This window comes from Pleurodeles waltl, chromosome 7 (assembly GCF_031143425.1).
Source record: "Pleurodeles waltl isolate 20211129_DDA chromosome 7, aPleWal1.hap1.20221129, whole genome shotgun sequence".
Classification (NCBI taxonomy): Eukaryota; Metazoa; Chordata; class Amphibia; order Caudata; family Salamandridae; genus Pleurodeles; species Pleurodeles waltl.
The window spans coordinates 289,905,738-289,933,323 of record NC_090446.1 but is presented as its reverse complement, the minus strand read 5'-3'; the positions used below and the strand labels follow the sequence as shown (position 1 = coordinate 289,933,323).

The 27,586-nt window shown below is 42.2% G+C and overlaps 1 protein-coding gene across 1 annotated transcript in view; it reads right to left on the bottom strand.

The window, feature by feature from the left end:
* Positions 1 to 5,531: 5,531 nt before the first annotated feature.
* The window catches only part of LOC138304025 (BPI fold-containing family C protein-like), a 72,215-nt gene continuing 50,160 nt past the window's right edge, over positions 5,532 to 27,586 (bottom strand). Inside the window, exons 11-16 of the mRNA XM_069243678.1 lie at positions 26,528 to 26,689; positions 25,434 to 25,522; positions 13,952 to 14,012; positions 10,934 to 10,997; positions 7,967 to 8,043; positions 5,532 to 5,807 (exon numbers count right to left, since the gene is read on the bottom strand). Coding sequence (XP_069099779.1) covers positions 5,757 to 5,807; positions 7,967 to 8,043; positions 10,934 to 10,997; positions 13,952 to 14,012; positions 25,434 to 25,522; positions 26,528 to 26,689 — 504 coding nt within the window. The 3' untranslated portion in view covers positions 5,532 to 5,756. The remainder of the gene's footprint in view (positions 5,808 to 7,966; positions 8,044 to 10,933; positions 10,998 to 13,951; positions 14,013 to 25,433; positions 25,523 to 26,527; positions 26,690 to 27,586) is intronic.

Sequence of the window (27,586 nt, the reverse complement as noted above, 5' to 3'; positions counted from 1 at the left end):
AAAAGGACGGGGAAGGAGGCGCACCCATCAAGATCACAAGCGGCAGACGATCAGGCACAAGTTCTGAAAGAGGTTAGCCTATTCATGGGGCGCAAACCTCAAGTCGCTGGGAGACTGGAACAGTTGATTCGATCTCTACAAGAAGCAGTCCTAGCCCGCCTGCCTCCCCGCTGCTGGGCAACCTGGATCCCACCCTGCGTGCGGCTGACGACATCTGAGGTCGCCTACTGTCATGACTAGGTTGCAACCTTTTTGGCCAGAGACTCATGGTAATCGAAGGAGGTGTACAGGCGCTCGCTCGCCGGGATGCGCTCGAGGATGGACGGTACTCTTGCACGCAAGATGGGCGCCCGCGTCTGTGGTATTGCAGACTCGTGCCCCCCGGGGAAGATCGAGTTGCCTTGATCCTTGCAGGCGCTGGAGCACCCAAAACCACGCAGGGACACAATTTGACTGCCACGGACCGCGGCTCAGGATTCACATATCTCTTCTGACTACGCCTCCCCACACGGGTCTCCAAAAGGGAGCTGTTCGAACAGTTGTTAACCAGGTGTGCCACAATGGTTCGAATGGGGCTTAGCCCTGTAACTTTTCTTTGTCACTACATTCTTTCTCTATCTGTGACTCTTTTCTTGCTCGGTGGGGGGGGGATAGAGGGTGGGTGTGCGGGTGGAGGACTTCACCGGTCAGGGTGACTGGGGTTGCTTGTCGAACTGGTCTTGTCACACAACAGAGTATGACTGGCCGCATTTCCCCTCACGCCACTTAACATGGCTACTTATAATATCTTAACATGGAACACGAGGGGCGTGGCTGGCGTCACTAAGCGCAACAGAGTGCATGCATATATGAAACGCCACAAAATACACATAGCCATATTGCAAGAGACACACCTCAGCGGACCTTAGGGCTGTTAGCAGGAAATGGTCAGGATTGGTGTATGGCACCGGGACATCAAGCTTTGCCAGGGGGGTCATGGTGTGGATAGCCCCAGGGGTCCCCTATACTGTGGCGCACACCACAATAGATGATGGGGGTAGATATGTCCAGCTCGAGGGGTCCCTAGATGGGAGATCACTGGTTATAGTGTGATTATATGTGCCAAATTTTAAACAAGGGGATTTTTTTTTAACAACCACCTAACAATTACTGGTGGGATCCATCGCTACCTATTATATGCGGTGGGGACCTGAACTGTGTACCACATATAGACATGGACAGGTCTCACCCCCCTCTTATGGGTGCGCCTAGCAGGAAGACCTCCCAAATGCTGCAGTCTTGGTTGTCCGAGTGAAGGCTCAATGATGTGTGGAGGTACTTACACCCATTGGATAGGGAGGATTCCTTTTTCCACGGTCCACTGTCTCCACACTCGAATAGACTTGTTACTCAGCTCCCGCTAACTGACACAGACCTTTATCAGCGCCACATATATGACAAGAACCATATCGGACCATTGCCCTCTGATAGCACCCATCCAGTGGGGTAAAACATACATGCGTATCCCATCCTGGCGATTACAACCAAGCTTAGTACTGGACCCTCCTTTTCTTAAAGAACTAGCTGATCATATCACAGCTTACTTCACACTTAATGGTGGAAGGGCATCTTCCCGGGCTACTGAATGGGACACGCACAAGGTGGCGGTGCGGGGTTTGTATATATCAGTGTCCGGGGGGGTACAGCATACATTGATGTGGGATCTTTAGAAGTCTGAAAGGCAGCTCCGGGCCGCGGAATGTGGCGTCGCCATTGGTACAGTGGCAGGGGGAGGATCTGGGCAGGGCACACACACAATTGACTCAGTTAGACTCACGTTTGCGACAATATGATTATCGCCACCATGTAGCTCATGCGCACTCTGAGGGAGACTGCTCTGGAAGACTGTTGGCCTGGCTGTTGAAGGGTGAACAGCAGCACACTCCCATAGGGGCTATTAGGCTTGACTCAGGAGTCATAGTTAATACTCAATCAGAAATCAACAAAGCCTTCAAAAGATACTATAGCGCTCTATACCAGGCATGTCCCCCCCCTTAATCAGAACAGATGGAGGATTTCTTTGACGAGCTCCAACTGAATCGTCTCAATGAAATGCAGGTACAGAACCTGGAGAAACCAATTGACCTAGAAGAAATTCAGCAAGCCCTAAGTCAATTAGCCCATAATAAAGCTCCGGGCAGTGATGGCCTGCCTGTGGAGTACTATAATACATTCTCTTCACAAACTCTCATGCCATATCTGGACATGTTGAAAGAGGCCTACAAGGTGGGACGACTTCCGGAGTCGCAGCGGGAGGCGGTAATAGTGGTACTTCCTAAACCGGGTCACGATCCACTAGACATCCGGTCATATCGCCCTTTGTCTCTGCTGAACTTGGATTGCAAATTATTGGGGAAGGTGTTGGCTAACCGCCTACTCCCGTTGATGCCATTACTGATACACTCAGACCAATCTGGCTTTATACCTGGTCGCAACACCTTCATTAATATATGTTGCTTACTGAGGTTTATGGCGGCTGCCCCAGAGTTGGATTTCAAACGGGTAGCAGTATCGTTAGATATTGAGAAAGCATTTGACAATCTAGGCTGGCCCTTTTTGATGGAGACACTGAGCCGCATGGAGTTTGGTAGAATACTCATTAAGTGGATAAAGGTTCTGTACTCTGGCCTGACAGCAAGGGTTAAAACGGGGGGGGTATCATATCCGATGGGTTTAATATTGAAACGGGCACAAGACAGGGCTGCCCTCTCTCGCCGATACTGTTTGCACTGGCAATTGAACCCCTGTCTGCGGGCTGTGTACCAAGGGCATGGACTGGGGCATACAGGAGGGAAACGCATATCACATTGTCTCTTTATACGCAGATGACGCATTGATATACTTGCGAAACCACACTGAGTCCCTTTCAGACCTGCTTAGACTGTTGGACTTATTTGGGGATCTCTCTGGATTGAGGGTGAACTGGTCAAAGTCTTGTCTATTCCCGATGAGAGCGATTCCGGAACCTCAACGCCCAACCATCTTGACCTGTGCTTTGCCGTGGTGCTATAACACTTTCAAATACCGTGGGGTGAATATTTACCATGAAGCCGTTAACCTTAAAGAGGGCAATTTGGGGCACATGATTACGTCTGTTAGGGTCTCCCTACCCTTTTGGTGCTCTCTCCCGTTATCACCTCTGGGTAGAGTGGCGATCGCAAAGATGATCATACTTCCATGGCTACTGTATTATTTTTCAGCACTACCTCTGATACTCCCCCGATCTTTCTTTGGAGTCTTGACCAGCTTGATGACTGACTTGGTGTGGGGCAATGGACGTCGACGTGTAGCGCTAACTTAAATATATCAGCCACTGACACAGGGCGGTCTGGGCGCCCCACACTACGAGTTGTACTATGCAGCTGTGCAGATCCAGTGGGTGGTGCGCTGGCTACTGGACCCCCTGTGCTCAGAGGTGCAGATGGTACATAATACCTTGGGACACACTAATGTGCTATGATGGCTACTCGCCCACGATGGCCTGCTGCACTCACGCAATACCCTTCTGGATGTGGCTCGCTGGGCTTGGCACCGATATGTGTCATTGGGGACCCGGCCCAAAGTACTCTCCCAGGATACCTCTGTTGGCCACACCGAATATTGGGATGGTGGCCAGAAGACACAAACTGACGGCGTGGCCTTCAACAGGCATACAGACAATAGGGGACATATTTGAGGAGGGGCACTTCTTGCCTTACGTGCCATTGGCAAGTGCACATGATCTGGGGCAAGGTTGGTTCATAGCATATGGCACGCTGCGCCATATAGTATGTTCCACTTGGAAATGCGGGGACCACGAACCCCCGACAGCCCTTATCCTACATGACTTACTGGACTGCTTGGACACAAAACTCGGTATATCAAGGATATACATAACCTTGCTAGCACACCCAGAGCAAATACAAGGTCAGGCAAAGGCTAAATTAGATGGGGTACTGACTGCGCCGTTGACACGGCGAGCATAGAGCATAGCGCTCGACTCAACGCATGAAGTTTCGCGTAACCCTCGATTCAGATACACACAGTTCAAGTACCTACACCAAACATACTTATCTCCGCAGAGCTCCGTCGCATGTTCCCGCAGGCTGACCAGGAGTGTCCGAGCTGTTGCGCCTTCGATCCCACTTTCTATCACATGACATGGGAATGTCCCCCAGTGTTGAGGGCATGGCAGGACATAACCTCATTGACGGCTGATTGGGTGGGTCACCCTCTATCCCCCCCACCTGAATCCTGCTTACTGGGGATCCGACCAAGATCCAGAGGGGGGAAACAGGTACACAGATGCATAGATTTGGCATTCGTGTTATTCAAGCGCCTCCTTGCAATGTACTGGAAGGCTCTGAGTGTGCCGAATGAACATCAATGGGTGAGGGACCTATTGCGTTGGACAAGAGCGGAGGCACAGATACTGCATTCCCTCTAAGACAGAGGAGTGTTAAATAAAGGGGTGGATACGTGGGACTCCTTCATTATCCAATTAGAGAATAAAGATGACACTCAGCCACATTGAGGCCTCCACTAATTTGTTCACATATGAAACGTAGGCACTTGGGACAGGGGCATTATGGTGAAAGTGTAAAGTAAATAGAAAGAACCCCAGTTGCTCCCTGAAGTTTCACATAGGGCTTGCTTCACGAGTCCTGTGCAGGGCAACAATAATAACGCAATAGGCCTTGGAAGTACATTAAAGGGTGACAGGGACACCACATTGCGCTACACCCTGCGTAGAAGAGTGCGTGGCAAGCTGCCTGTACCGGAGATGTGGCATGGCCCCCCCTCTGGGCTCCCCCCCTCCTTCTGCCATGGGCGCTTCCTCCCGGCTGGGAGGTCCCTGCCCACTCTCCTTGTTTGATATCTCACAAGCAGTTACTATATCTCACTACCATATAACTCTATGCTTTCCTTTCCTCTTTCTTTTGGTCCTTTAACTAAAAGTATTCTATTTACTATAAGTTGTATTAACTTGTGCTGGCCCAATTATGTGTACAATAATATAGTGCCTGGATGTATATCCAGACTGTTATGTGATAAAAAGCAATAAACTGATTTTTTTAAAAAGGTGAGGCAGGCCAGGCAGCCTGGGACAGACAGCCCAGATTTAAATGCATCGATTTGTTTAGAGTTAGGATCACATCTCTGAACAAATCCATGTATTTATTATTTTTTGCTATAACTGTGTTGGATTTTCAGCCTTAAAGGAGAAAGTGCCCCTGCAATCAGGGATAACAAATCATAAGCACAATTTACACAGGAAGCACTTGTACTTTATCACTGGTCAGCAGTGGTAAGGTGCCCAGAGTACCAAAAACCAGCAAAAACCATGTCCAACACACAGGAAGCAGATGCAAAAAGACAGGGATGCCATGTCTAACACCCAGGAACACTGTCTTCACATACTGAACACCTTTAGAATTATGTTCCTAATTCATTTTAGCAGCTCGTGCATTACCTATATGATCCATGGATCAAATTATAAAGTTACAACATAATGCATTTGGTAGAGGTACATTTTAATTGTTTACTTTATAAATAAATAAATGACATTTCTGAATAGGTGTTGAAGAGATGGTTGCTGGACTGTCTTCATTCTTCTCTGTTCCTCAGACGTTCTTCGACTGTGGAAATATGTTGAAAGCAGTAGAGCATAGATCAAGTTTTGAACGTTGCATTAGGTTCTTGTAGGAAGTCATCCAGGACTAAAATGTAAAATCCGCTCACAGTTTTGGTGGTATGAGTTTAACATCGCCACTTATCTTGATGAAACCCTAAAAACAATAAAAAGTATTGTTATTTGAAATATGTTTTATTGTGAATGTGCCAACTCCACTGGTTGGTGGAGGATAAAGGAACATTTTTATTTCTCAAACAAGTAGGTTTGAGTGGAAAACCCATTTTATTGGAAAAGTACCAACTGTGGCTTCTCCGTTAAGGTGGAGGAGTGTCATCCAATTGGTCTTGCAGCAGTGAAAACATGAAAAATAAAATGATAATACCACAGATCATTAAAAAAAAATGTCCTGCTTAGTTGAGTGTGGGGTCGGGTCGACCATTGTGTTTACAGCAGCTGAAGCAGGGGGAGGAGTAGAGGGCACTGCTGCATGACAGCTTGGTTGGCTGTCTTAGGATGGGCAAACTGACATGCTCACTTGGAGCTCTCCACCCGAGCTGTGGTGCACAGCCTGGTTTAGACAAAGCACAGGCTCTCAGGGCCTGCTTGAGGGCAAACCAGACCGCTCAGGCCAATAGTATTACCACACATCAAAGCAGCATGTGAATTGGCGTTGGGGACTGGGAGCCTCAGTCTGGACTACCAAGAGTCGAGAGAAGAGGTGCAGAAGAGCACTGAAGCGGCGGCCGGCATGTAGTTGTTGTTTTATTAATTTATTTGTTTTTTTTAAATGGTCTCCCCATGCTTTGCTCCCTCTTCCTCCTGTGCTGCCCCACCACTATTTTTTCACTGCAGCCACCACTGGGAAGTACATAAATAACAACCTTTCCACTGTGCAGGAGATGGTGTTGCACACCTAACTAGGAGTAGATCAAAATAGATGTCAACTATTATAAGGTGGTCCACCCCACATCAGGAGAGCATCCTCATCAAGAGAACAAAAGTAGATATTCCCTTGATAAGGGAGAAATGAACTGAAGAATTCAACCTCACAAGGCCAGAGTAGATGTGTAGCCCAAATTCACAGGATAATATCTGGAAAATTCAAGAATACTGTAAATTTCTGCTCACCTTGAGCATTAGAGAAAAAAATAAGTTTGATCTCTCCCACTGAAACAACTCAGAAATAGGCCTCCTTCTATTTCCATCCCAGGAGGCAGCCAGCCTCTTTTTCTATAACTTGCTCTTTATGCATATAAGTAAATGGCAATCAACCCAACCAATCAATGAAATAGAAAGTCAAAAGTAATTCATAGAGGTTCAATCATACCTCCAGCCACTCACCACAGACGATATTACCTTCCATCACATTCTCACAACCTTTCTGGCTGACAATATGCATTGCAAGCAGCGCTCTAGGTGTTCTAGTGTATTATAAAGAATCTTTACATTTAAAAGCTCCATTCTATTTGGCAATTTGTCAAAAACTCATCTTACTGCACTGCCCTGCTTCAATCTGAACGGACAGGAATGTGTTGTACCCTTGGTTTACAGTGCATTCCTGTCCTTTCCCCTGTGCTGGAGCTCTTTTGGCGCCTCACACCAACACAGGCACTCTTGTACCATGGTGTAAGGGTATTTGAGCTACATGCAGGCTTATCTTTGTGCAGGAAAGGACACCTTCCTGCACATAATAAATCCTCTTTCTATGTCTGCAGCAGAAAGCAGCACATAAAGAAAGAGGGAAAATGAGAAAAACAAGAAGAAATTAGATATTTCTCTTCATTTTGTCTCCCCTTTGGAAAGAGTAAGGTTTTGAGCCATCCCAAGATATATATAGCCTTGTAAATTGGGGGATGCATCAAAATCCATGGGTGTTGCACGGGAACATCCACTGCAGTGCCCATGGAACATCCTCGTAACACAGAGTAAGGCAACACAGCTATTTACGCTGCCTTGCCTTACCCCATATCTATGAGGCTATTCAAATCCACACAAAGTGGCTCTGTGTGGCCTCATAGATATGATTTCAAGGTATCATAAGAAAGTGATATAGCTGTTTGGCCACCTTATGTTTCTATAAGTTGTCTTTCAGAGCTCAAATTCAAATGTTATTTGCCTTTAATATCGTTCTTATGAAATAACAGATTTGCACGTTTTCACACACAGATGGCCAAATACAAAATCAAATCACCCTCATGTACCCTGCCATCTGCAGGGAGGTCGGCCCTGCACATGATAATTTCAAGATGTGGTTAAATATAAAGATGCGAATATAAGTTCAGATATAAATATAAAGATAGACAATGTTCTCACCTGTTCAGTTTTAAAGGAAGGCTTGATCAGCGGGAAGTATGGCATGTTAGGTATAGAAATCCCTCCTCTCAATTGATCTACAAAATAAACGTATGGGATTACACTAACTTGTAAAAATGCAAAACACGTGATCCCCAAAACGTAGAGAACTATCTTTCCTTCTGTATAGTAAAAGCAGCCATGGACAGAGGAAAAACAACTTTAATGTATGTTGTGCGTGGACGGAATGCACAGTTTAATTAAATTTTTCCCAGTACGTTACTACGTATTTTAGTACCAATAAAACATCCTATTTATAAAAATATATTTTAAAATGTGCAGTCCATGTCATAAAAATCAGGAAACAGTTGCACATTTATAATACCACAACACGGACCATATTCCAGAAGACAAACATCCAAATTTTACATAATACAGTGTAACAAACTTAGATCCTGTTTAATCACATCATTGCCGTTTCAATAATTTGTCACAATAGACTGCAGAGTGCCAACCGTAATCGATTAATCAACGTGTCAAGGAAACGTTTCAGAGGTGAACTCCATCATACTCAGGACAGACAAGTTACAACAAATACATATCTGACTTATGATTCCAAAAAGCATCAAAAACAAGAGTCAAATTTTCACAACATACCCACGTTTACAATATACTCTAGTTTGATGGTACTACTGTTGGAAATTCTTGCGAAATACTTCAGCACCCAACATCTATATAAGCACACCTCTATTTAAAATGAACCTCTGCCCCGATCAGCAGAAGAATACTAGCAAAGCCTCTCCACCCATGGGCTAATGGCTCCCATGCCTTCAAAATTCAGGGATTTCTGTGTTTAGTAATTTCGGGCAAAGAAAACAAATGAACACATGTAATCTGCTATTGCCTTTCAATAGTAGTCTCTCCTGTCTCAACTGTGGGTTACTTTAATAGTCTTAGTTTTACAGTGGTGCAGAGCAGGAGTGTAAATATGCAATATGTGAACATGTGCACACACACACCCTGTCCCGCGGCCCTGTAAAGGGTTGCTGGTTTTGGTCTACTATTACGCTAACTTAGAACTCATATTTAGTTCCAGTACATTATAGTGTATCTGTATGTAGATAAATATAATAACTGGATTCTGCAATTCCTGTCTAAAAACGTGTCTCCAATTTCTTTATAATTCATGGGGTTCTGCAATCCGTGTATAAAAACCAGTCACAGGTGGGGTTGGACATCAATATGCCTACTGCCAGGACCTGTGACCCAGTGGAAAGTCAGGTCTGGCCGTGGAGCATGATTAAAGCAGCTGTTTAAAAACAAAAAAAAAAGTCTGCTTTTCTTTCTTCTGCTTTTTTTCTAGCTGTACATTGACCAGCAATAAGGAGATATTTATTGGTGATATATATATATTTTGCACTCCTCCCATAATTAAAGGACGTTTAAATCTTTCTGCATGTTTCTACACTTGCTGACATACTGAAGCTTTTTAAAATACTGACTTGTATTAAATTGATTCTAACATAATTTTGCAACAAATATCGATCAGCTTTTTGACGTGTTTCATATTACACCACAGATTATATTTTTATCCTTCATATTAACAAGCATGCTCTCTTTTTCATATGAGAGGGCTACACGCCAAGAATTTAAGTGATTTTTGGGATAGGAGATAGTGTGACCATGTATTTTAATGAATAAAGTACCCCTTGCCATAAAAGACAAGGATAGTGCAAGCCACCTTGGAGTTCTAGCACGTTATATAGGAACTACGCCTTTGGCCTCATTCCTCAACATATGGCTCGGAACTCCTCTGTGACTTGCAATATCATCTTACTGCACAGCAGGGGTATTTTACCCCATATATTGTAGGCAACTTGTGATACACCCGCCTCGTATTATAAAGAAATGACAACAGAATTCAACTGTAATAACTTATTACAGTTGTTTTCTGACCTCACAATGCCTGCTGCCAGATCCAGCAATGAAGGGGAAAGGCAGGTCAGATCACGGTGCAGCTGTTTGAAAAATGAAAATGAAATGTGTCTTTTCTTTCATCTACCTTGTTTTTCATACTTTTCATTGAATGGCAGAAAGAAGACATTTAAGGCAACATGTTTATAGATCTTTCTGCATAGTTTTACACATTCCGAGCAACTCCACCTTTTAAAAAAAGAAACTGAATTATTAACTGATTCTAATATATTTGTGCAACAAATATGTAACAGCTTTTATTATGTATTTATTTTGCACTAGAGATTTTATTGAGATTCTATTTGTATTCCTTAACCATATAAAGGAACTCAGCGTTCAGCCTTGTTCACTTTATATGGTGATTGGAACTCCTCAGTGACTGGCAATATCCTTACAATGTATGGCACCAGGAACGTTATTCCATATTTGCAACACATGCTTAGTGTTTTGGGGGATTAAGCCTGAAAAATCCGAAACGTTGATGGATGTGGAACATACAATTACATGCTAGTACTATATTTTCTTAATGAAAATTTGAATTTAGCACCCAACTGTTCTCAAAATCATCATATCTAACCATGCATGCTGTATAAATGAAGTCAAAAGCATATTAAAAATCATCAAAATGCAAAATAAAACAAGACAGAATTTTATAACTTATCAAAATATTATATGTGAAGGTTCACAGCGTCACTTCAAAGAAATCATAAGGGATAATTCCACCACAGTGACAAGGTAACAACATAACTTTACAGTTTGAAAAATCTGAGATTTTCTATCCCTATTATTTATACCAGTGAAAATTCTCATCCTTTGTGACACAGTGACACTGCTTTCTGGAGAGTGCAGTGGATAACTGTGCACAGAAAACTGGTAACGAGGCAAACATACACACCCTGAATGTCCATTCAGAAATATTTACTAAATGGCTTTCTCACTTTTAGATAAGTGACAACATCACATGACGTTATGGCAATATCAAACCCCATAGCACAGGCCACCAGAATATCTTACCATTGAACATCTTTAGAAGCCCTTGTTCTGCCAGATTCTTCATTGAATTCTCCATTTTAGATATCTGGAAAGTAAAGAAAAATATTATAGGTATAAAACAAAACATAATTGTATTTTATTTGACAATAGTTTGAAAATAGCTTCCTATTTTTAAAGGAATGCTGTATTATCTAGGTCAGAAGGATTGTCACTTCCAAGATTTAAGCTATCAGAACCAGTTGAGGCTCCAGCATCTGAAATTCTGCAGTACCCTCATCTAAAAAAGAGGCAGAGGAATCACAAGTTTGGTGGACCGGACAACTACAACTTCAGCCAAAAGCTTCACCTCCAACAAGCTGTAAATGACCATAATAGTAATGTTTCATTGGATGGAACCCTGTAAAAGGTAAGACTGACCATAAACACACAGTGAAAATATTATTTTAGCATTGGGACAGTAATCTGCTGTCATTGGTGGGTGAACTGAGGGATCAAAAGTCCATCAAATCCTGAAAATAGCCAAAGGGAAAAGCATACAGTTTTCTTTTATGCGCACACATGATTTGCTGCTCTAGAAAAGTAATGATCGTGGGTACTTTCTCAGAATGTATGGTAGCATTTCATGAATTACTCTTGAAAGCTTCCTGCATTACCTTTAGCCAGTTTGTTCACATACCTGTGCAAAAAAGTATATAAAGTGTTTTTGACCCTGAGTGGTATATAACATTGGATGTTTATTAAATCACTTTTCAGGGTTGCTTTTGGAATCTGACATAATTGTACAGAGGTTGAAATGTACATCCAATACTCTGATTCTGAGTGTGAATTTTACAGCTAGGAATTACTACCAAAACCTGGTTAAATAATAAAGAAAGAGGGTGCACAGCCACCATACTGAAGCACGCCTAGACACCATTGACAAAGAATCAACCCACAGATGTGCCATTTCACATACTTCCTATATACTCAAGTAGGTGAAAATGTATTTTCCACATGTCTGTAGTTACTGTTATGGAAAATACATTTTTGAAGTCACTGTTTTCCCTTCCCCAGAGTACTCCTCTCATTACCCTTCATTTGGATCTCTCATTGCAAAGAATAGTCAATGTAATTCATCTGAAATTATTATCCTACTGAGTTCGCCTGTGGTCTAGCGAGGATCTGGGCCCCTATAAGGAACATTGATTGAGCTTATTGGTATAGATGAAAATGTACGAACCCCATGGTTAAGTAAAATCAAAGTAAAGAAATAGGGATGCTAGAAGTTTGGGAAACACCTGCTGTTTTAAAAAAAGGTATTCTTCATAAATTAGAACAGACTTACTGGGATTATTAAAAGCGTCCGTCCCGCCATAATCTCAAATAATCAAGTAGGGGGAGGCCTAAGTGAAAAATTCCTATCATACAAATGGTACAGCGAGTTTCAACATTATATGGATACAATTAGTCCCCATATGTGTGAGACTTGTAATGAAGTTTAGATTTGGGATCTTCCCCTGGTTAATTTTACAAGCAAATGCAATACTAATAAATGTATTGTCTATACGGTCTGTAGGTATCTTATGTGCGCGTGGAGAATTAGTACAAGAAAGTTGTCAGGGCTAGGTGTAGTTGGAGAGTGTTGAAAACCAAAACAATAATTTTATAAATGTTTTCATCAGATTGATCTTTTATCTTGAATTATTTTATTGTTGTTGGTAGCTACAGCCCATTGTCTTTTTATCTTTGAAGTGTCTTATTGATTATGCATATACTGCTTTTATGGCTTTTGAAAACCGAAATAAAGATAGATAGATAAATATATATATAAATATATATATATCTCAGCTCCAACAGATCCAAAGAGGAGCGCTCTTCTCATGTCGGTGCCTGCATGGGCAGGACCAATTCCCATCAATAATCTTCACACCAGTTTGACAATTAAGTAAAAAATGCGGCACTCACAGGATTACAGCAGATTGCTTTTATTCCATAAAAGGACCCCAAACAAACTAACACCAACGTGTTTCGACCTTCCCGGTCTTGTTCACAGTAATTACCCAAGCCATTACAATCACTATTTATTCTAATCCTCTAAACCATGCCCTTAAGTGGCATTCTGAGATATGTAGTCTATACAATATGTACTATTCCTAAAGCCAAACACAAAGCATTTTACACCCTAATGTGTGTTCCACATACAGATAAAACTAAAAAAGGTTTAGTTTAGAGGATTAGTATAAATGGTGCTTGTAATGGATTGGGTAATTACCGTGACCAAGACCGGGAAGGTAGAAACGTGTTGGTGTTAGTTTGTTTGGGGTCCTGTTATGGAATAAAAGCAATCTGCTGTAATCCTGTGAGTGCCGCATTTTTGACTTAATTGTCAAACTGGTGTGAAGATATATATATATATATACTTGGTAGTATTACATTTTTTAGAACGGGATCAGGCCATGTGAGAAATGGAACTTCGAGCGGGCCTGATACCTTTCCCTCTTCAATGGTTACCAATTGCCTGTTTGTGGTTTGTGCCATGCCGTTCTTCTGTTGGTGTTAGTCACTAAAACAGGTATTTACTTTTTCAGAAACTGTGTTGGCAGAGCAATGCTACAAGCACGAGGATCTCTGGAATCTGAATTGTGATATTGGTTCTTGCACTAGGTGCCTAAAAATAAGAAATATCTATATCAACTGTTTTCTTATTTTGCAGTATGGAGAAACAAAAAAATGCACGCATTTCTTCACCCTAGAGCAAACTCAAGTTCTCCTTACTTCTTCATAAACTCATGAGTTGTTGACTCTTTTACGCTTCAGGTTCATGGGAATTACATTTTAGAAACTGGAGTGGTTGTCAATTTGAAGCACTGTGCTAAATAACTTTAACTCTTGCAATAGATTTGCTACTCTTGAGTTTGTAGTATTAGGTCCTCAAAGGAAACGTAAGAATGTTACATTTAATTCTGTAGGTTAGCCCCTTTAACTACCATTTTGCCTTCTTGTTTATCCTTTACACTCCATATGTTCCACATTCGTCCAATGCAATTACATCACACTTACTTGTGAGGGATTAACCTTGGCTTGACCTTGTTTCGTGGCATCAGCTGGAATGATCTGAAATCTAAAGCGTGAAGAAACATGAGTTCAATCAGATATGTAAATGAAAGTTTCAACAACCAAAATGCGTTATCCAAAACTCACTATAATAATTTCTGTAATCTGTGAAATTGCAGTCATTGGTCAAATTAATTTGACAACTCCAACTGTGAAGATGCAGGCGCATCCACCACCAGTAATCCGTTCTTTTTATCCAGAAATATATTTATGCCCTTGGAATGTGTTCTTCTACCGTTATTGCCAGTGGATTTCAGAAAACTTATTTTGTAACCTTTGTTGTTAATGGGACAGAGTGGCTTTTAGAAGGGGGTTGATTGTACTAGAGGACTGAAGATCACTCCTACATCCATCTCTTAATACAAAATTGTTTCAGTCACTGTTCATTTGAATCAAATGCAAAACTAGTTGTTCACAGCAGAACAGCAAATCTCTCAAGTAGAAACCCTACATAATGTAAATGCTGCCCTAAGAAGATCCCCAGCTAAATATACATTTTGTGTAAGATTACTACTTTTTGGTATTTACAAACTGCGTGCAGAGTTTTACAACTCCACACTTCCTATAGTTGTGTGTTCTGAGACATCAGGGTGGAGAACTCTGCACACATAGGTAGAGAAAGTGCAGCCATAAAAATCTGCACATAGTTTGCCAGTATCAACAAGCATTTGCAATGCAATGGGTCTTGCGTTTGCTTGAGTTAAAGCTATTGACGTTTTAAATTAAAACCAGACTTTTATTGCCACATAATTGGTCAACCCTCCCTCATAATTTGGTCTTTTCCTGCCACATAATTCCTGTGGCCCTGCATATAACTAAAGCACTTCCATTTACCTTCTTCCTCTATCTGCAGCCAAAGATGAAAATGTTGCATCCTAAAGCTGCCAGTGGGATGTACACGCCCTGGGGTGTCATTACAAGGGTATGCCAAAACAGTTTGAAAAGAAAATGTGAGCAGACAGGTGGCGAGGCACAAGGTGGCCAAACAAACACCTCTCAGCACCTCTTGGCCTCAGGCTAACGGGACCGGATGAGAGAGAGAGAGAGAGAGAGATAAAGAGAGAGAATGAGAGAGAGAGAGAGAGAGAGAGAAAAGTTGGGAGGGTTGGGGAAAGAGGCAAGAGCATAGTTTTCAAGTTTCGCAGGTCCATTTGTGATGTGCTGCCGAGTACAGGTTTTTTATTCTTTGAATTCTGGGACTTGTAGTCCAGTTTTATGATGGAATAAATAAAACTACAAGACCCGGAATTCAAAGAAAAAACCTTGACTGGAGCAGCACATCACGGATGAACCTGGGAAAGTTGGCAGGACTGCGTGAGGTGGAATTCAAGACTAGGCCACTGTACTTCATTCTTCTGGGCAGCGTCCATTTTCAGAAGGGCCCGCACTCGGCAACAATCGCCATACCACATTATGTGAACAAAATTAGAATTCTGGGCGGCTAAAAGCAACTGTGGCTCACAGCGCTAACCCCGAAGTCAAAACTGAGTGAGAAGAAGACATGAAAACACAACATTAAAAAGTGCCTCCGGAATGCTACAGCGTAACCAGTTCTCTTGCGGGAAAAATACAGATTGAAAACATTGCTCGAGCAGAACCTTTGGCCTTCTCAGCGGTGAAATTGTACTTCATAAATGCGAGCTGAATTAGTAATCGGACCTTTCCCCATACCATTTCTTCCACTGAGCTTCCTATCAGATAAGGATCCTGTCTGAACGTATCTGATTCATCGGCTCGTGCCCACTCCATGGCAGCTTTTTAACATGTTCAACAGACGACGTGAAAAAAACTGGCTTGGCTCAGCTCAGTGTTGTTCTTTACAAAAGGGCTGGTTCCAGCAAATAACAAGAAAAGTCCAGTTAGGAGTTTACAACGCTAATAGCTCTAAGTCGAGCAAATGCAAGACCCATTGCTATTAGCTTTGTAAGCTCCTAACCGGACTTTTCCTGCCACACAAATGAAAAAAAATGCAGCGCGATCTCGCTATGTAAACCCCAGCGCAATTGTGCTGCGCTTTTTTTTCTTTTCATTTGTGTGGCAAGAAAAGTCTAGTTAGGAGTTTACAATGCTAATAGCTCTAACTCGAGCAAATGCAAGACTCGTTGCGCCAATCAGCGTACATGGGGATGAAAACAATAAGCTGAACAGCTCAGTTCGCAAAAACACATGGGTCCTGTTTTACTGTGACCTTTTAAAAATATGCACGAGAAACTGAACCATGTTTACACAACATTAAAAAACAGTGAGGGGAGAGTAAGCTGGCCCTGGAAAAGTCCCCCTCTGTTTTATTACATTTGTAAAGGGAGCTGGTGGGGAGGAGGGACTGAACAAGCACCCACAGTGTTGAAGTGAAACAGGCAAATGCTAAGAAAAGTCCCTTACAGAAGAGATAAACAGAACATAGCAGAATTACACAGTACTTTGTGCTGCTCCCAAACTGAAAAAAGGCAGGACAAAGAGGCAGAACTGACCTCTAGCAAGCAAGGATTTTTGAAGGACAATGCAACTAACAAATGAAAACGCTGGAACTCACTGTATAGTATACTTAAAAGTATACAGCAGGCCAAACGCTAACGCTCAACCTAAAAAAATAGTAATCTTGTACAAAAGTGTAAATTTCCCTATGTGAATCAGACCCTTCATATTTTATTGGGACTCTCTTCAAGTGAAAGTTTCTGGGTGTCCCAATGTAAGTTGACAGATGTGTTCTGCTTCCACCATTTAGTAATGCCTGTGAAAAGCCTAATAAGTAGACTGATGCCATGTCATTCGGCACTGTTAGCCATCCATGTCTGATTAGCCATTCTATTTTGCGACTTAAATAAAACATGTCAAATTAATATGAAGCTCTTGTTTCTACAGAAGTGATGATGTGTGATGTGTATGGCTCATACCCTGTATAAGTGACAGTCTCTGTGTTTTTCTACAATATAATTCATGGTCCTATTTTATTATCTATCATTTAACATCATAATATTTTTCCAAACTTGTTTATATTATATCATATATTACATAATGCGTAAAATACTCTGCAATCCACTGGGCACCACTGTATACAACAACAACAAAAAAAGTTAATAACTACATCTTATTACAAGCAATTAACCTGAGAGTCTATCTAGCTCAAGCTTTGAGAGTAGGTCTTTTTTGTATAAATCTGTTTATTGTTTTTCAGCAGAATAGGAACATTAGCAAGCAAGAAAAATAAGCTTTCCAGGCGAACACAACAATGGACCTCAAGCAATGAGGGGAAGGATGCATTAGACATCACAGAGCTTGTGGAACTGCCCATAGAAGTAGTGACACTAACAGCTGTAAGAATAACAGAGAAGTACACAAAGGAAGGAGGTGATTGGGGAATATCCTCTGTGTGTGTAGTGGTGTGTTGAGGGTGTGGTGAGCCACTAAAAATGAAGATTTCATACTTTTCATAGCTATGATAGGGGAGAGGAGGGAACACCCACTCTGCAGACTTTGGGATGGGAGGAAGTGGGGCCAAGGATGGGAATACTTCTTATGTTATCCCATCATCAGTTTAGAAGCCCAGTGTGACCTTTCCCACATGGTGCAGGGTTGTTTGGTGGTCTAGGAGAGGGATTTCTTTCTTCTAGGTTGTTATTCAAAGAATTGTAGGGCCCAAAGGCTTTAGGGCATAAAGCTCTGAAATTCTAGTCTACCAGCAGTTGCAAATTTTCAGTTGGGGTATGTGAGTGCGTGGGTGATCTTTTCCATTGTGAGAACATGCCACATTTTGTAAAACCAGAGCGCTTCCGATGGTGGGTCTTCTTTTTCCAACTGAGCGCACTACGTTGTTTATCCCCTTGTCATTTGTTGAATGAGTGTCTTATCAGCACTGGTTACTCTCTGCATGGTGGAGGATTGTAAGCGACTGTGTCAGGATTGGGTATCCTAGTGTGCCTTTGATATGGCGGAGTATTTCCTTCCAGAAGATCTGTGTGAGTGAACATTCCCACCAGATATGTAGCAAGGTTCCCTCTGCCTGCCCACACCTCCAACAAAGAGCTGACACCATGGGAAACATTTTGTGGAGATGGGTTGGTGTAAGGTACTAGTGAAACATGATTTTATAGGCTGATTCTCTCCGAGTGATACTCCGTAGAGCTTTGGGTATGTCATATCACAACTGGTCCCAGTCCTTGGCATCAGTGGGCATCAGGAGACAGGCTTTCCATCAGGTTTGGGAGGGGTGAATAGTCATGGGTTTCGAAGCCTGTATTGCCTTACATATCCTTGAGATAAACCCTTTGGAGCCCGAAAATGAACTTGTAAGGTCATCAAAGGGTGGCAGTTTACCTGCTGTCACTTGTGCGCTGGTCAGATATAGAGCCCAGTGACTGAGCTGGTAACATTGGAGACTTGTGTTTTCAGGTATGGAGTACTCCTTCTTGTACTGTTCAAATGTTTTGATGGAGCCATTACATAAGATGTGTTGTAGTGTGCAGTAGTCACTCTCTGTCCGACTAATGTAAGATATAGGGTTGTGGGCTGGTGTAAAGTCAGCGTTTTGGGCTATTGATGAAATTTGGAATGGAATGCTGTGAGTATGGAGGTCCGTTATATTCAAGACTATTCTCGTTTGATGGGCGTGTAAGGGATTTTGGGCCGGACTAAGTAGGACAGCCACAAGAGGTCCAATAGGGGGCAGCATGCAACCACCCGATACATATAGGACTATTGATACCTGATTTCCTTCACTGTCCTTTCTGTGACGAAGAAAAAGTGGGCCACGTAGTAGAACTCCAGGAGGTTCGGATGGACTAAGCCACCTCTCTTTCTGGGGAGTGTTAGGAGTTTATTTGATATAGGCGGCAAAATGTAGGTCACATAGAAAGAGCAAACAAAGAAGACAAATATAGATATTTCTCCCTGTTACCCCTCCCCTGAGGAGGCAGAGCATTTTGAAGCATTCCCTGATCTACCACTAATGGTAAATCTGGGAATGCACCACAATCCATGGGTGGGTGCATGGTAACACCCTTGCTTTGCCCATGGAACTCCTCCCTGGGGCAGAGTAACACACCTGCGGTCCCTGAATTACTCTTGATTTATCAAGCCATGCAGGGCCATGCAAGGTGTCCTTGCGTGGCTCGATAAATCTGTGTTTAGTGTTGTGTTGCGGTTGCGCCCACTTGCGTGGTGCAAGGGTGATGCAGCACTATGATAAATAGAGGCCTGAGTGACTAGAACATAATCAATCCATGAGTTGGTGGAGTGGACATGGGAGAAGGAGAAATAGTCATTTTCATCTTGGTGCATGTGGTGCCAAATAACTGTGAATCAATCAATTAATCAATCAATTAATCAACTTGAATTGATAAAGCACAGCTAATCACCTGAAAGGGTATCTAGGTGGTGTGATACTGGTGTGCTCAGTCAAAAAGCCAAGTCTTGAGTCCCTTTCTGAATTCCTGTAGGGAATTCCTAGCCCTAGTTCTGTGATCTCTTTCTTGAGGAGAATGGACATTACACCCATGCCTTGGGAGATACTGGATTGCCTGTCATGCTCAGGGTTCCATTGTAGGTTAAAGTCCCTCACTTGAGTATGATGTGTCCATTGGCCACTTTCAGTTGATGTTAGAGGAGTACGCGGGGGTAAAGGACACGAGCCATATTTGGAGCATACACGTTTATTGCAATGGGTGTCTTTCCCCAGGGCAACACAAGCTTCCAGTATCGGCCTTGTGGGTCTCTTGCAATAGATTAGGGGTTTTTGCCCACATGGGGTTTGCACAATATAGCCACCCCTGCCGTCTTGGTGGTAGGTGAGGCCCAGTATTGTTGAGGGTAAGCTGAGTGTCACTGTCATTCATGGTCTTTGTAGAAAAGTGATCCTTTTTCCCCCGATCACTCCAGTTTTTTTGACTGATGTTGGTGGTTACTTACACTGAAAGTGTCCTGGTCTCTGCTAACCAGGCGCAGGGTCAGTGCTCTGTCCTCTAAACGTATAAGGAAATTGGCTCAGTTATAATTGGAAAGATAACATACCTAAAATTTCCTAGTATATGGTAGTGTATGTAGGTTTAGGGACCCCAGTACACTTAATGAACTTAGGTGTGCACTGCTGTTGTGTCTGGTGCCATTTTAAAGTCAGGCCTGCCTTGCAGGCAGGCTTTACAATTAAGCTGTGCTAAAATGCGACTCTGAAATTGAAAGTACTTTCAAACCCCAAAACTACACCTAAGGTCTGCACAATTTTCCCCGAGCGGCGGGTGCATTGTTATTAAAAGCAGGGATAGTATAAAATATATTTTTTATGCCCTGCTATGGAAAAAAGCAGCCAACATTGTTTTTTTTCTGTTGTAGTGCTGTAATGCTGCTAGTCCCATAGGCTAAAGTGGGAAGGCTTTATTGAACTTAATAAAACCTAACCTTTGACTGGAAATAGCTAGACATGCCATACAAAGTATCAAAATAATGGTTACAATAAATCCAAAAACTTGCCAGTGTTGGCTGTCCTGTACCCACTACAGGAAATTCGTGTCCGAACTTACTATCCTGAAGATATTTAAACTTGCCCTATAGCTGCCTCCTCTGATTGTTCGGCCTTTTATAGTCTGAGACAAGCTGACCCCTGAGTAGATGTGATTAGGCATGGGGCTGAAAACAAACCAGCCATTTGGTGGTAAGAGATTTGCTTCCAGGAGAAAGCAGGGAGAGAAAGGTGGCTGGGAAGATAAATTGGACATTAAAGGCTGGAGAACAGATGTCATAGGACCCAGTATAGCCCCACATCCTTGATCTCCAGCCAGATGTGAGCCCCCCTAATTAGATTAGGAGAGAGGCTGGAAGAAGAGTGTAGTCAGATGTTAACATCACCTCTTGGTGGCGTTACACAGAAACACACACCAAGGAGAGTTTCTCTATTTTGATTTTTGGGAGAACAATGCATTCTGTGGAAAAAATATGCCACACTTTCCAGGAAGTGGTCCTAGTGGGGGGCAACTTTATTCCATTGTTTGGTGTGCCCCTCCTATTAGCCCAGAGTAGAGGAAATAATATGGCAGAGGTGCAGAAGCTCTTTAAAACACTTCCTGGAATAAAATAATAAGAAGAACTGCCCTGCTGGACTCTTGGACTGCACCACAGAAGGCTTGCATTCACAAATTATCCTGACCACGCTGGTTTGTCCCACCCAAAACTCCAGAGCTCCTCACTGTTGTGGACAAGACTTCCAGAGGCTCACCGAGGCATCATGCTACAGCAGGCTGCCGTCATTAAATCAAACTTCAGATCTGAGAAGCATGCGGATCCCTCAATAAGTCTGTCAACAAGAGAAAAGCTCCAAGAAAAAGAGGCATATTTATGAGCGGGCTTGCATCACTCTTGCACCACACAATGTGGTGCAAGAGCAATGCACGCCTAAAATGAGATTTGTGAAGCCACGCAAGGCCACGAAGATAACAATATTCTCTTTTTTCATAAATTGATGTTCGATTTTTATTGTGTTCTGTCTTTTACGTATTTGCTCTTTTAGTGGTATTAAGGGCCACATGTACGTAGCATTTTGAATATTAGCAAACAGCGAATCGGGCCATTTGCGATGTGCAAAATGCACTTCAGTATGTTGTAACCCATTTTTGCGATGCAGTAAACTATTTAAGTGTATTCCCTTCCTAATTGCGAGTCGCAGTCCCATGTATGATTGTTTTGTGACCGCGTATGGCAGATTTTAAATGAAAGCATGATATGCTAATGTCCTTTCTGATAACTTATTGTTCCATATAGCTCTGGGTGATGTGCATTGTTCTCGGTGGCATGGATTGTGAGGAGTGTGGCACTTTTTTGGTATGGGGTCCTTCTCCCATGTGGCTCTACATAGCAAATTCAGAGTTTTCTTTGTGGTGCTATCGTTTGACCATTGTGCTGTTGGGATGTTGCTGGTGCTACGGTGGTAGTCGCTGTGCAGGTCGTTGCATGTCCAAAGGTTTGACCCCGGGCATGAATCCCTATGTGCCTGCTGGAGGGTTTTCTTTTTCCATCCCCTCCTGTCAGTTTTTCATCTTTCGGGAGGGGGATTACCCCTGTGACAGTTAAGGGCTGCACATTCTGAGCTATGCAATTTGGCTCTCGCCTTAACGGTGGGGGAGAGGGCGGTTTTCACCCACATCATGTCCATAGATCCCCTAAATGGGGTTTGCCAGATGTTTTTGCAACAGGGCCTGACATAGCAATAGTCCCTTGATCCTTCTCACCCACTTGCTGGTCACAGAGGCCTTACTGGTTAGCGGTTAAGTGCCTTAGTTGGTCCAGGCACCTGGTGGTGTGCTGTTTGGCATGTGTCTTTAATTATGACCAGGGACCCCTGGTGCACACCCCTTCTGGTTTTCTTTGGGGCACTCCACAGCCCAACAAGTTCTCTGCACTAGATTCATTGGTGGGCTCTGCAGTTGCTTGGGCATTGGCTGGACACATTGGGCAATCCGGTTTGGAATCTCCATTGTTGCCGGGATGGAGAACTACAGACACTATTCCCCACAGGTGCAGAATGCTTTTGGTGGGACCGTGTGAATTCAGGGTCAGGTATGAGCCCATAACCACCACTCAGCTGGGCCCTCGGCCCGAAGCAGCTCGGACCAGGAGTTTGGATGGCAGACACCCCTCCTAGAGGCTAAATTGAGGTGGTTGGTACAGCTCTGTCCCTTTTCCAGGTCACCAGAAGATCTGCGGCAGTCAGGCAGGTCTGCGGTCAGTCAAACTGGTGAGTGGCCCCAAGTAGTGGTGCTTCAAAACGATTTAACTGCAGACATGGAGTGAAGCTCCATCTTCTCCCGTCCAACTCCATGCTTTCCTTGGCTATGCCCCAGAGTTGGTCTTTTTTTTAAGATAGTAGGGATGAGTTGGGCTCGCCCAGATTTCATTTCGTTTTTGATACTGAAGACTGCTGACCCCTTAAAGGATGCTAACAAAACAGAAGAATTAATCTGGAGTCGTGTCCTTATTGCAGCAGTAGGAAACATATTATTCTGCTGTGTCCAGAACTCCAATACATTCAGTTCAGTGGATTTACACAGCTAAATGAATGCTGCTAGATAAGTATTTTTTGCATTGCAGTGCTCAGTTGACTTCCTATATTTCTTAGACGTGTTTGTGCTCCTGGATTCAGGCGTTAATTTTTACCTAGAATCCGTTGAATCAAAAAGAAACAATCGCTTAGGGTTTAATTATCTCCTGACTGCTTTTCAGTTTACAAAATCTGAAACTGTCTGACTCCTTTAAGGGAGTCATAAAGAAATAGTTCATATTGATTTTTGGTATCCTCGAAGACCCTGGTATATTCAACAAGTAGTGTGAAGAACCAATCAATCTATTTAGGAGTTTAAGCTTTTGTAATAAGCGTTTCTTATTTCTTTTGGTTATCGGACACCAAATGATGTAACAGAGGAAGCAACAGTTTGTAGAATTAAATGTTTAAGTTTCTTCAGTAAGTAAACGTCCTTTCTATGTTGGTATCAGTGTCGCTGTATAACCCTTGTTGATGTTTCTATAAAAGAAGGGCAATACAGTTCATGTCCACATCATAAATGTTATTGTTCTATATATCTTGAACCAGTCACTCTGGTTCTTTTCGGACTCATCATTGTTAGTCAGAATTGATGAAAACATTCCTGAAGAAATACCTTTAAGGAAACCTACACATTGCTGATAACAGTCAGTCTCACTCCTCCGAAGATGCTAGTTTGTCTTTGTTTTTTTGGGACTCCTTAAGAAGGTGATGAGTTAAAACCAGACTTTTGGACACAGTTTGATTAACATGAGTGCATGGCAATGCTGTTTGCACAGTTCAAGGACCATTCCATTTTGTAAAGCTTCAAAGAATTTGTTTTATGTAATCTGTATAATAATGTTATCCTTTATTAGATCACTATATTCAAATTCTCTTCGATGTTTAAGGCACATGAGTTACATATCTTGACTTTGCCGTTGACTATGTATTCATTGGAGGTGCTCATGATCACAAACATTTTCTTGTTAGATAATGGGAATTATGTAGATACGGTTTTCATTAATACATAATCTGCAATGTCTTTTTTTTTCTCTGACGGTCTGACTCAACAATATTTTTTCCTGAAGCAAGAATGCCCTACTCATGGAAATTCAGAACTACATCTACACCCCAGTTAGAAGCAAGAAAAAAAGGGAGTCCGCCAACAACCTTTATGAATCAGCTTTTTGGTTATATGCTTATTATTGTTTCAAAGTTTATATCGGCTGCATCTCTGATACCTTGCTTCCTGGTGAAATTATGTCCTCCTTAAGAGGTGGGATCAGTAGAAGCAAGAAGGTAGAGTTTGGACTACACGTTTTAGAAAACATCTATCTCTTTGAAGAATTACAATATTAATAGGTTAATAAAACCTATCGTTAAGGTACTGAATTCGGATTAAAGTGGGAGAGGCCCAAAAAATTTAAAGAAACACTTGACAGCATGAGAAATTTAAGAGTCGGAGATCAACAGATGTCGGAGATTTTCACTGTATTTTCACCACCAAAAAATATCCTTTACTATAACCTAAGCCGAAAACACGCCCACCCATTGTACATATTCCATTCAAAGTATTAGCCATTTCAGAAAATAAAACGAGATCCGGCTGTCTTTATTCTATCAGATGATGTGGCTCACACAGCAAACGCACTTTTGCCTTTTATTGCATGTACTCTATTTAATCCTGGTTGGCACCTCATTTGTATTGAGCTGTAGATCTGCAAATATTTTAATTGTTTATTTTATATTAGGATTGGTCAGATTGCTAATAATTAGATGATCACATTATTTCATCCTTTGCATGGGTGTATACTTTGCATACTGGCTAAGAGGTTTCAAGTGTTAAATGTAGTGTATGGAATATTCTAGGAATACCAGAAGTGTGTTAGATGCAGTTCAAAAATCAATGAGAATCGTTTTCTCTTATAAAAAGGAAAGGTAAAATAGTTAATGCAGAATTTACATCTGGATCGCACCACGTCTCTCACTTAATCTTGACACATTTTCTTTAAAGATACATAAAATAAAACCAGTCAACAATAGATGGATACCCTATCACTGTTAATGGAAAACTTCGTGTGCCCACTATTTTTTTTAAGAATTCCATTTCGCGTTCCAGGGAGACCACTGAAAAATACTGACTCATTTCCATCACTTTAAACTTCATCAAAGTGGCGTTGCTGCTTTCACAACATGCTGACTCCTGTAGGTGATATGGCCTAATACAGATCGATAGTGGTGACGTTCTAAAAAGCTGAAATGCGTTTTACACCTCAACTCTTTGGAAAAGGACAAAAAATAAAAAGTAAGTTAGCCATGTGGCCTGATAATTTTTAAATGGTAGGACAATATGAAGTCAAATAACTTCTTGTAATCTATTGAAAGACAACACAAATGATTGAATGATTTGACAATGCATGTCACCTGTTAAGTGCCATAGTACCGGTGATATTTAGTGCTGTGTAAGAGGACTCCTGGCCTGAGATGGAGAGGTTTCCACTGATGCTGGCAATCTGTAGGGAAACACAACATCGTTATACCATAAACCTTGGGGCTATACAACATTGTGTTGTAAAATTAAATACCAATTATAGACCAATGATTGAGCTCACAAATAGAAAGCAAAACAGCAAAAACCATACAACTGAGACATAGTACAACATATTTATTTATGACCATACAATACCCCAAAAGCAACACCTGACATTTTTTTATTTAAAACAAGAAATGTATTAAATAATGCTTCATTCCAACCACCCAACTAAAAACTACTCCCTATAAAACTGTAACTACTCGTTGAGAACTTGAGGACAGAGTTAAGAGCCACTAGTGCCTCCTTGTACCACATTAGTGTCATTTTTTTTATGCTATGCAGCCCAACGAGGCCAAAATCGCCATCCAAACTAACAAAGTGGTGCAATGCATGCATGCAGTCACTTGGTAACCCTTTGCGCTACATTATGCCTGCACCAGGCACCAGAACATTTTTGCCAAGGTTGATTTTGGTTTTGGGTAATGGTGTACTACTGTTATTATAAAATCACCAGCAAAGAGAATATTGATTTAAAAATAACAAAAACATTTTGAAGCCTTCAACCGGAAACAGCACTATGAAGCATGCATTTTTTACAGATGCAAATGCTCTTCCATGAGCCCCTTCACTTAAACATAGCACACAGTAACATAATACAAAATGTACTCACACTTCATGCCAAGGCATGCACTCAATAACAGAACACATCAAAATTAAATTTTGTCTTTGGCACTTCAGAGAATCATACTGCAGGTGTACATTGGTACTTGAACCGACTGAGAAGTGTGCTGTTCAAACTAGGCAATATTGATAAATTAATTGATCAAGATAGATGTATGCACTTCAATAATTGTGAAGAAGAAATGGATGTCCTCTGTGTTTGTGTGACTTCTCTGAATCCACAGCATCACCAAAAAAATGCACTTGTCTCATTGAAATCGTCCATCTTCTCCACCTCACACCACACATGCTTTTATTAACTTACCATATTCTGTTTGACAAGCAACTTATTGACAGAGTTCGGCAGCTTGGCGTAGATCTCTGCACAGAAAGCGATTTCCAAAGTCAAGTTGTCAGGCTTCAGGGTAACTAGTGGGGCACTTGTGGCTTGCAATATTCCCGTTAATTGGTGATGCTGGTTCGAAACCTAGTGATGGGTCATAAAAAAGTGCACTACGTTATGGTCTTGTCAGTCATTTTTCATGTGATACAGTAGTTTCAATAATAGTTCTCACTGCACTGAGGCATCACTTTATACCTTGATGGAAGGAGGCAGTGCATAGCCTCTGCCAGCATTCGGCAGCCTGCTTCAAAGCTGCCAATTGATAGATGGAATTAGGGAGAGGAAGAGATATTACCAACCATATGATGATATCCTCACCTGTGCCCCACCAAACACCTATCATGTAAGAACTGGACGGTAGTATTTACTGTCCGATATTAACATTGCCTTGCGGGAAGGAAGGATCTAGTGATGTGGAAGTGTGTCAGACAGCTCTAAACTGGTGCAAACCATCTGCTATCTCCCACTCCAGGGCTCAAGAAGTGTCTGTGGATCCACTGAGGGCTAGAAAGGTCGACTCCCATCACCTTTGCAGGTACCCATAACGTGTATTAAGTGTCCACGAGGGAATTATTAGGATTCTTCATTTGTTGGGGATACTAATACACCCAATATAAGATCTACCATTGTCTCTTGGGTCTCCTGGGCCAGGGAGTCTCTGGTCCTCTTCGTGCAATACTGTGCAAGCACAGAGGAGTGTAGTGGGAATCCGAGGGCATCCTTTTGGAAAGTTGGATTCTGGCAGGTACAGGTTACACCAGGTGACCTTTCAGACTGGTGAGTACTACAGGACATCTCTACTGTGGTGCTTCCATTGCTACACCTTTGTCTGCCACTGCCTTGCTGTTCTTCTCCCAAAATCTAGCTAGCCTGTTTTAGCAGTGGAAATTACTGACATCAGCTTTGGAAGTAGAGTGCGGAGGTGAAGTTGGTAATTTGACCAGGATCGGGTTGGTATCTCCACCAAAATCTAAATAAGGG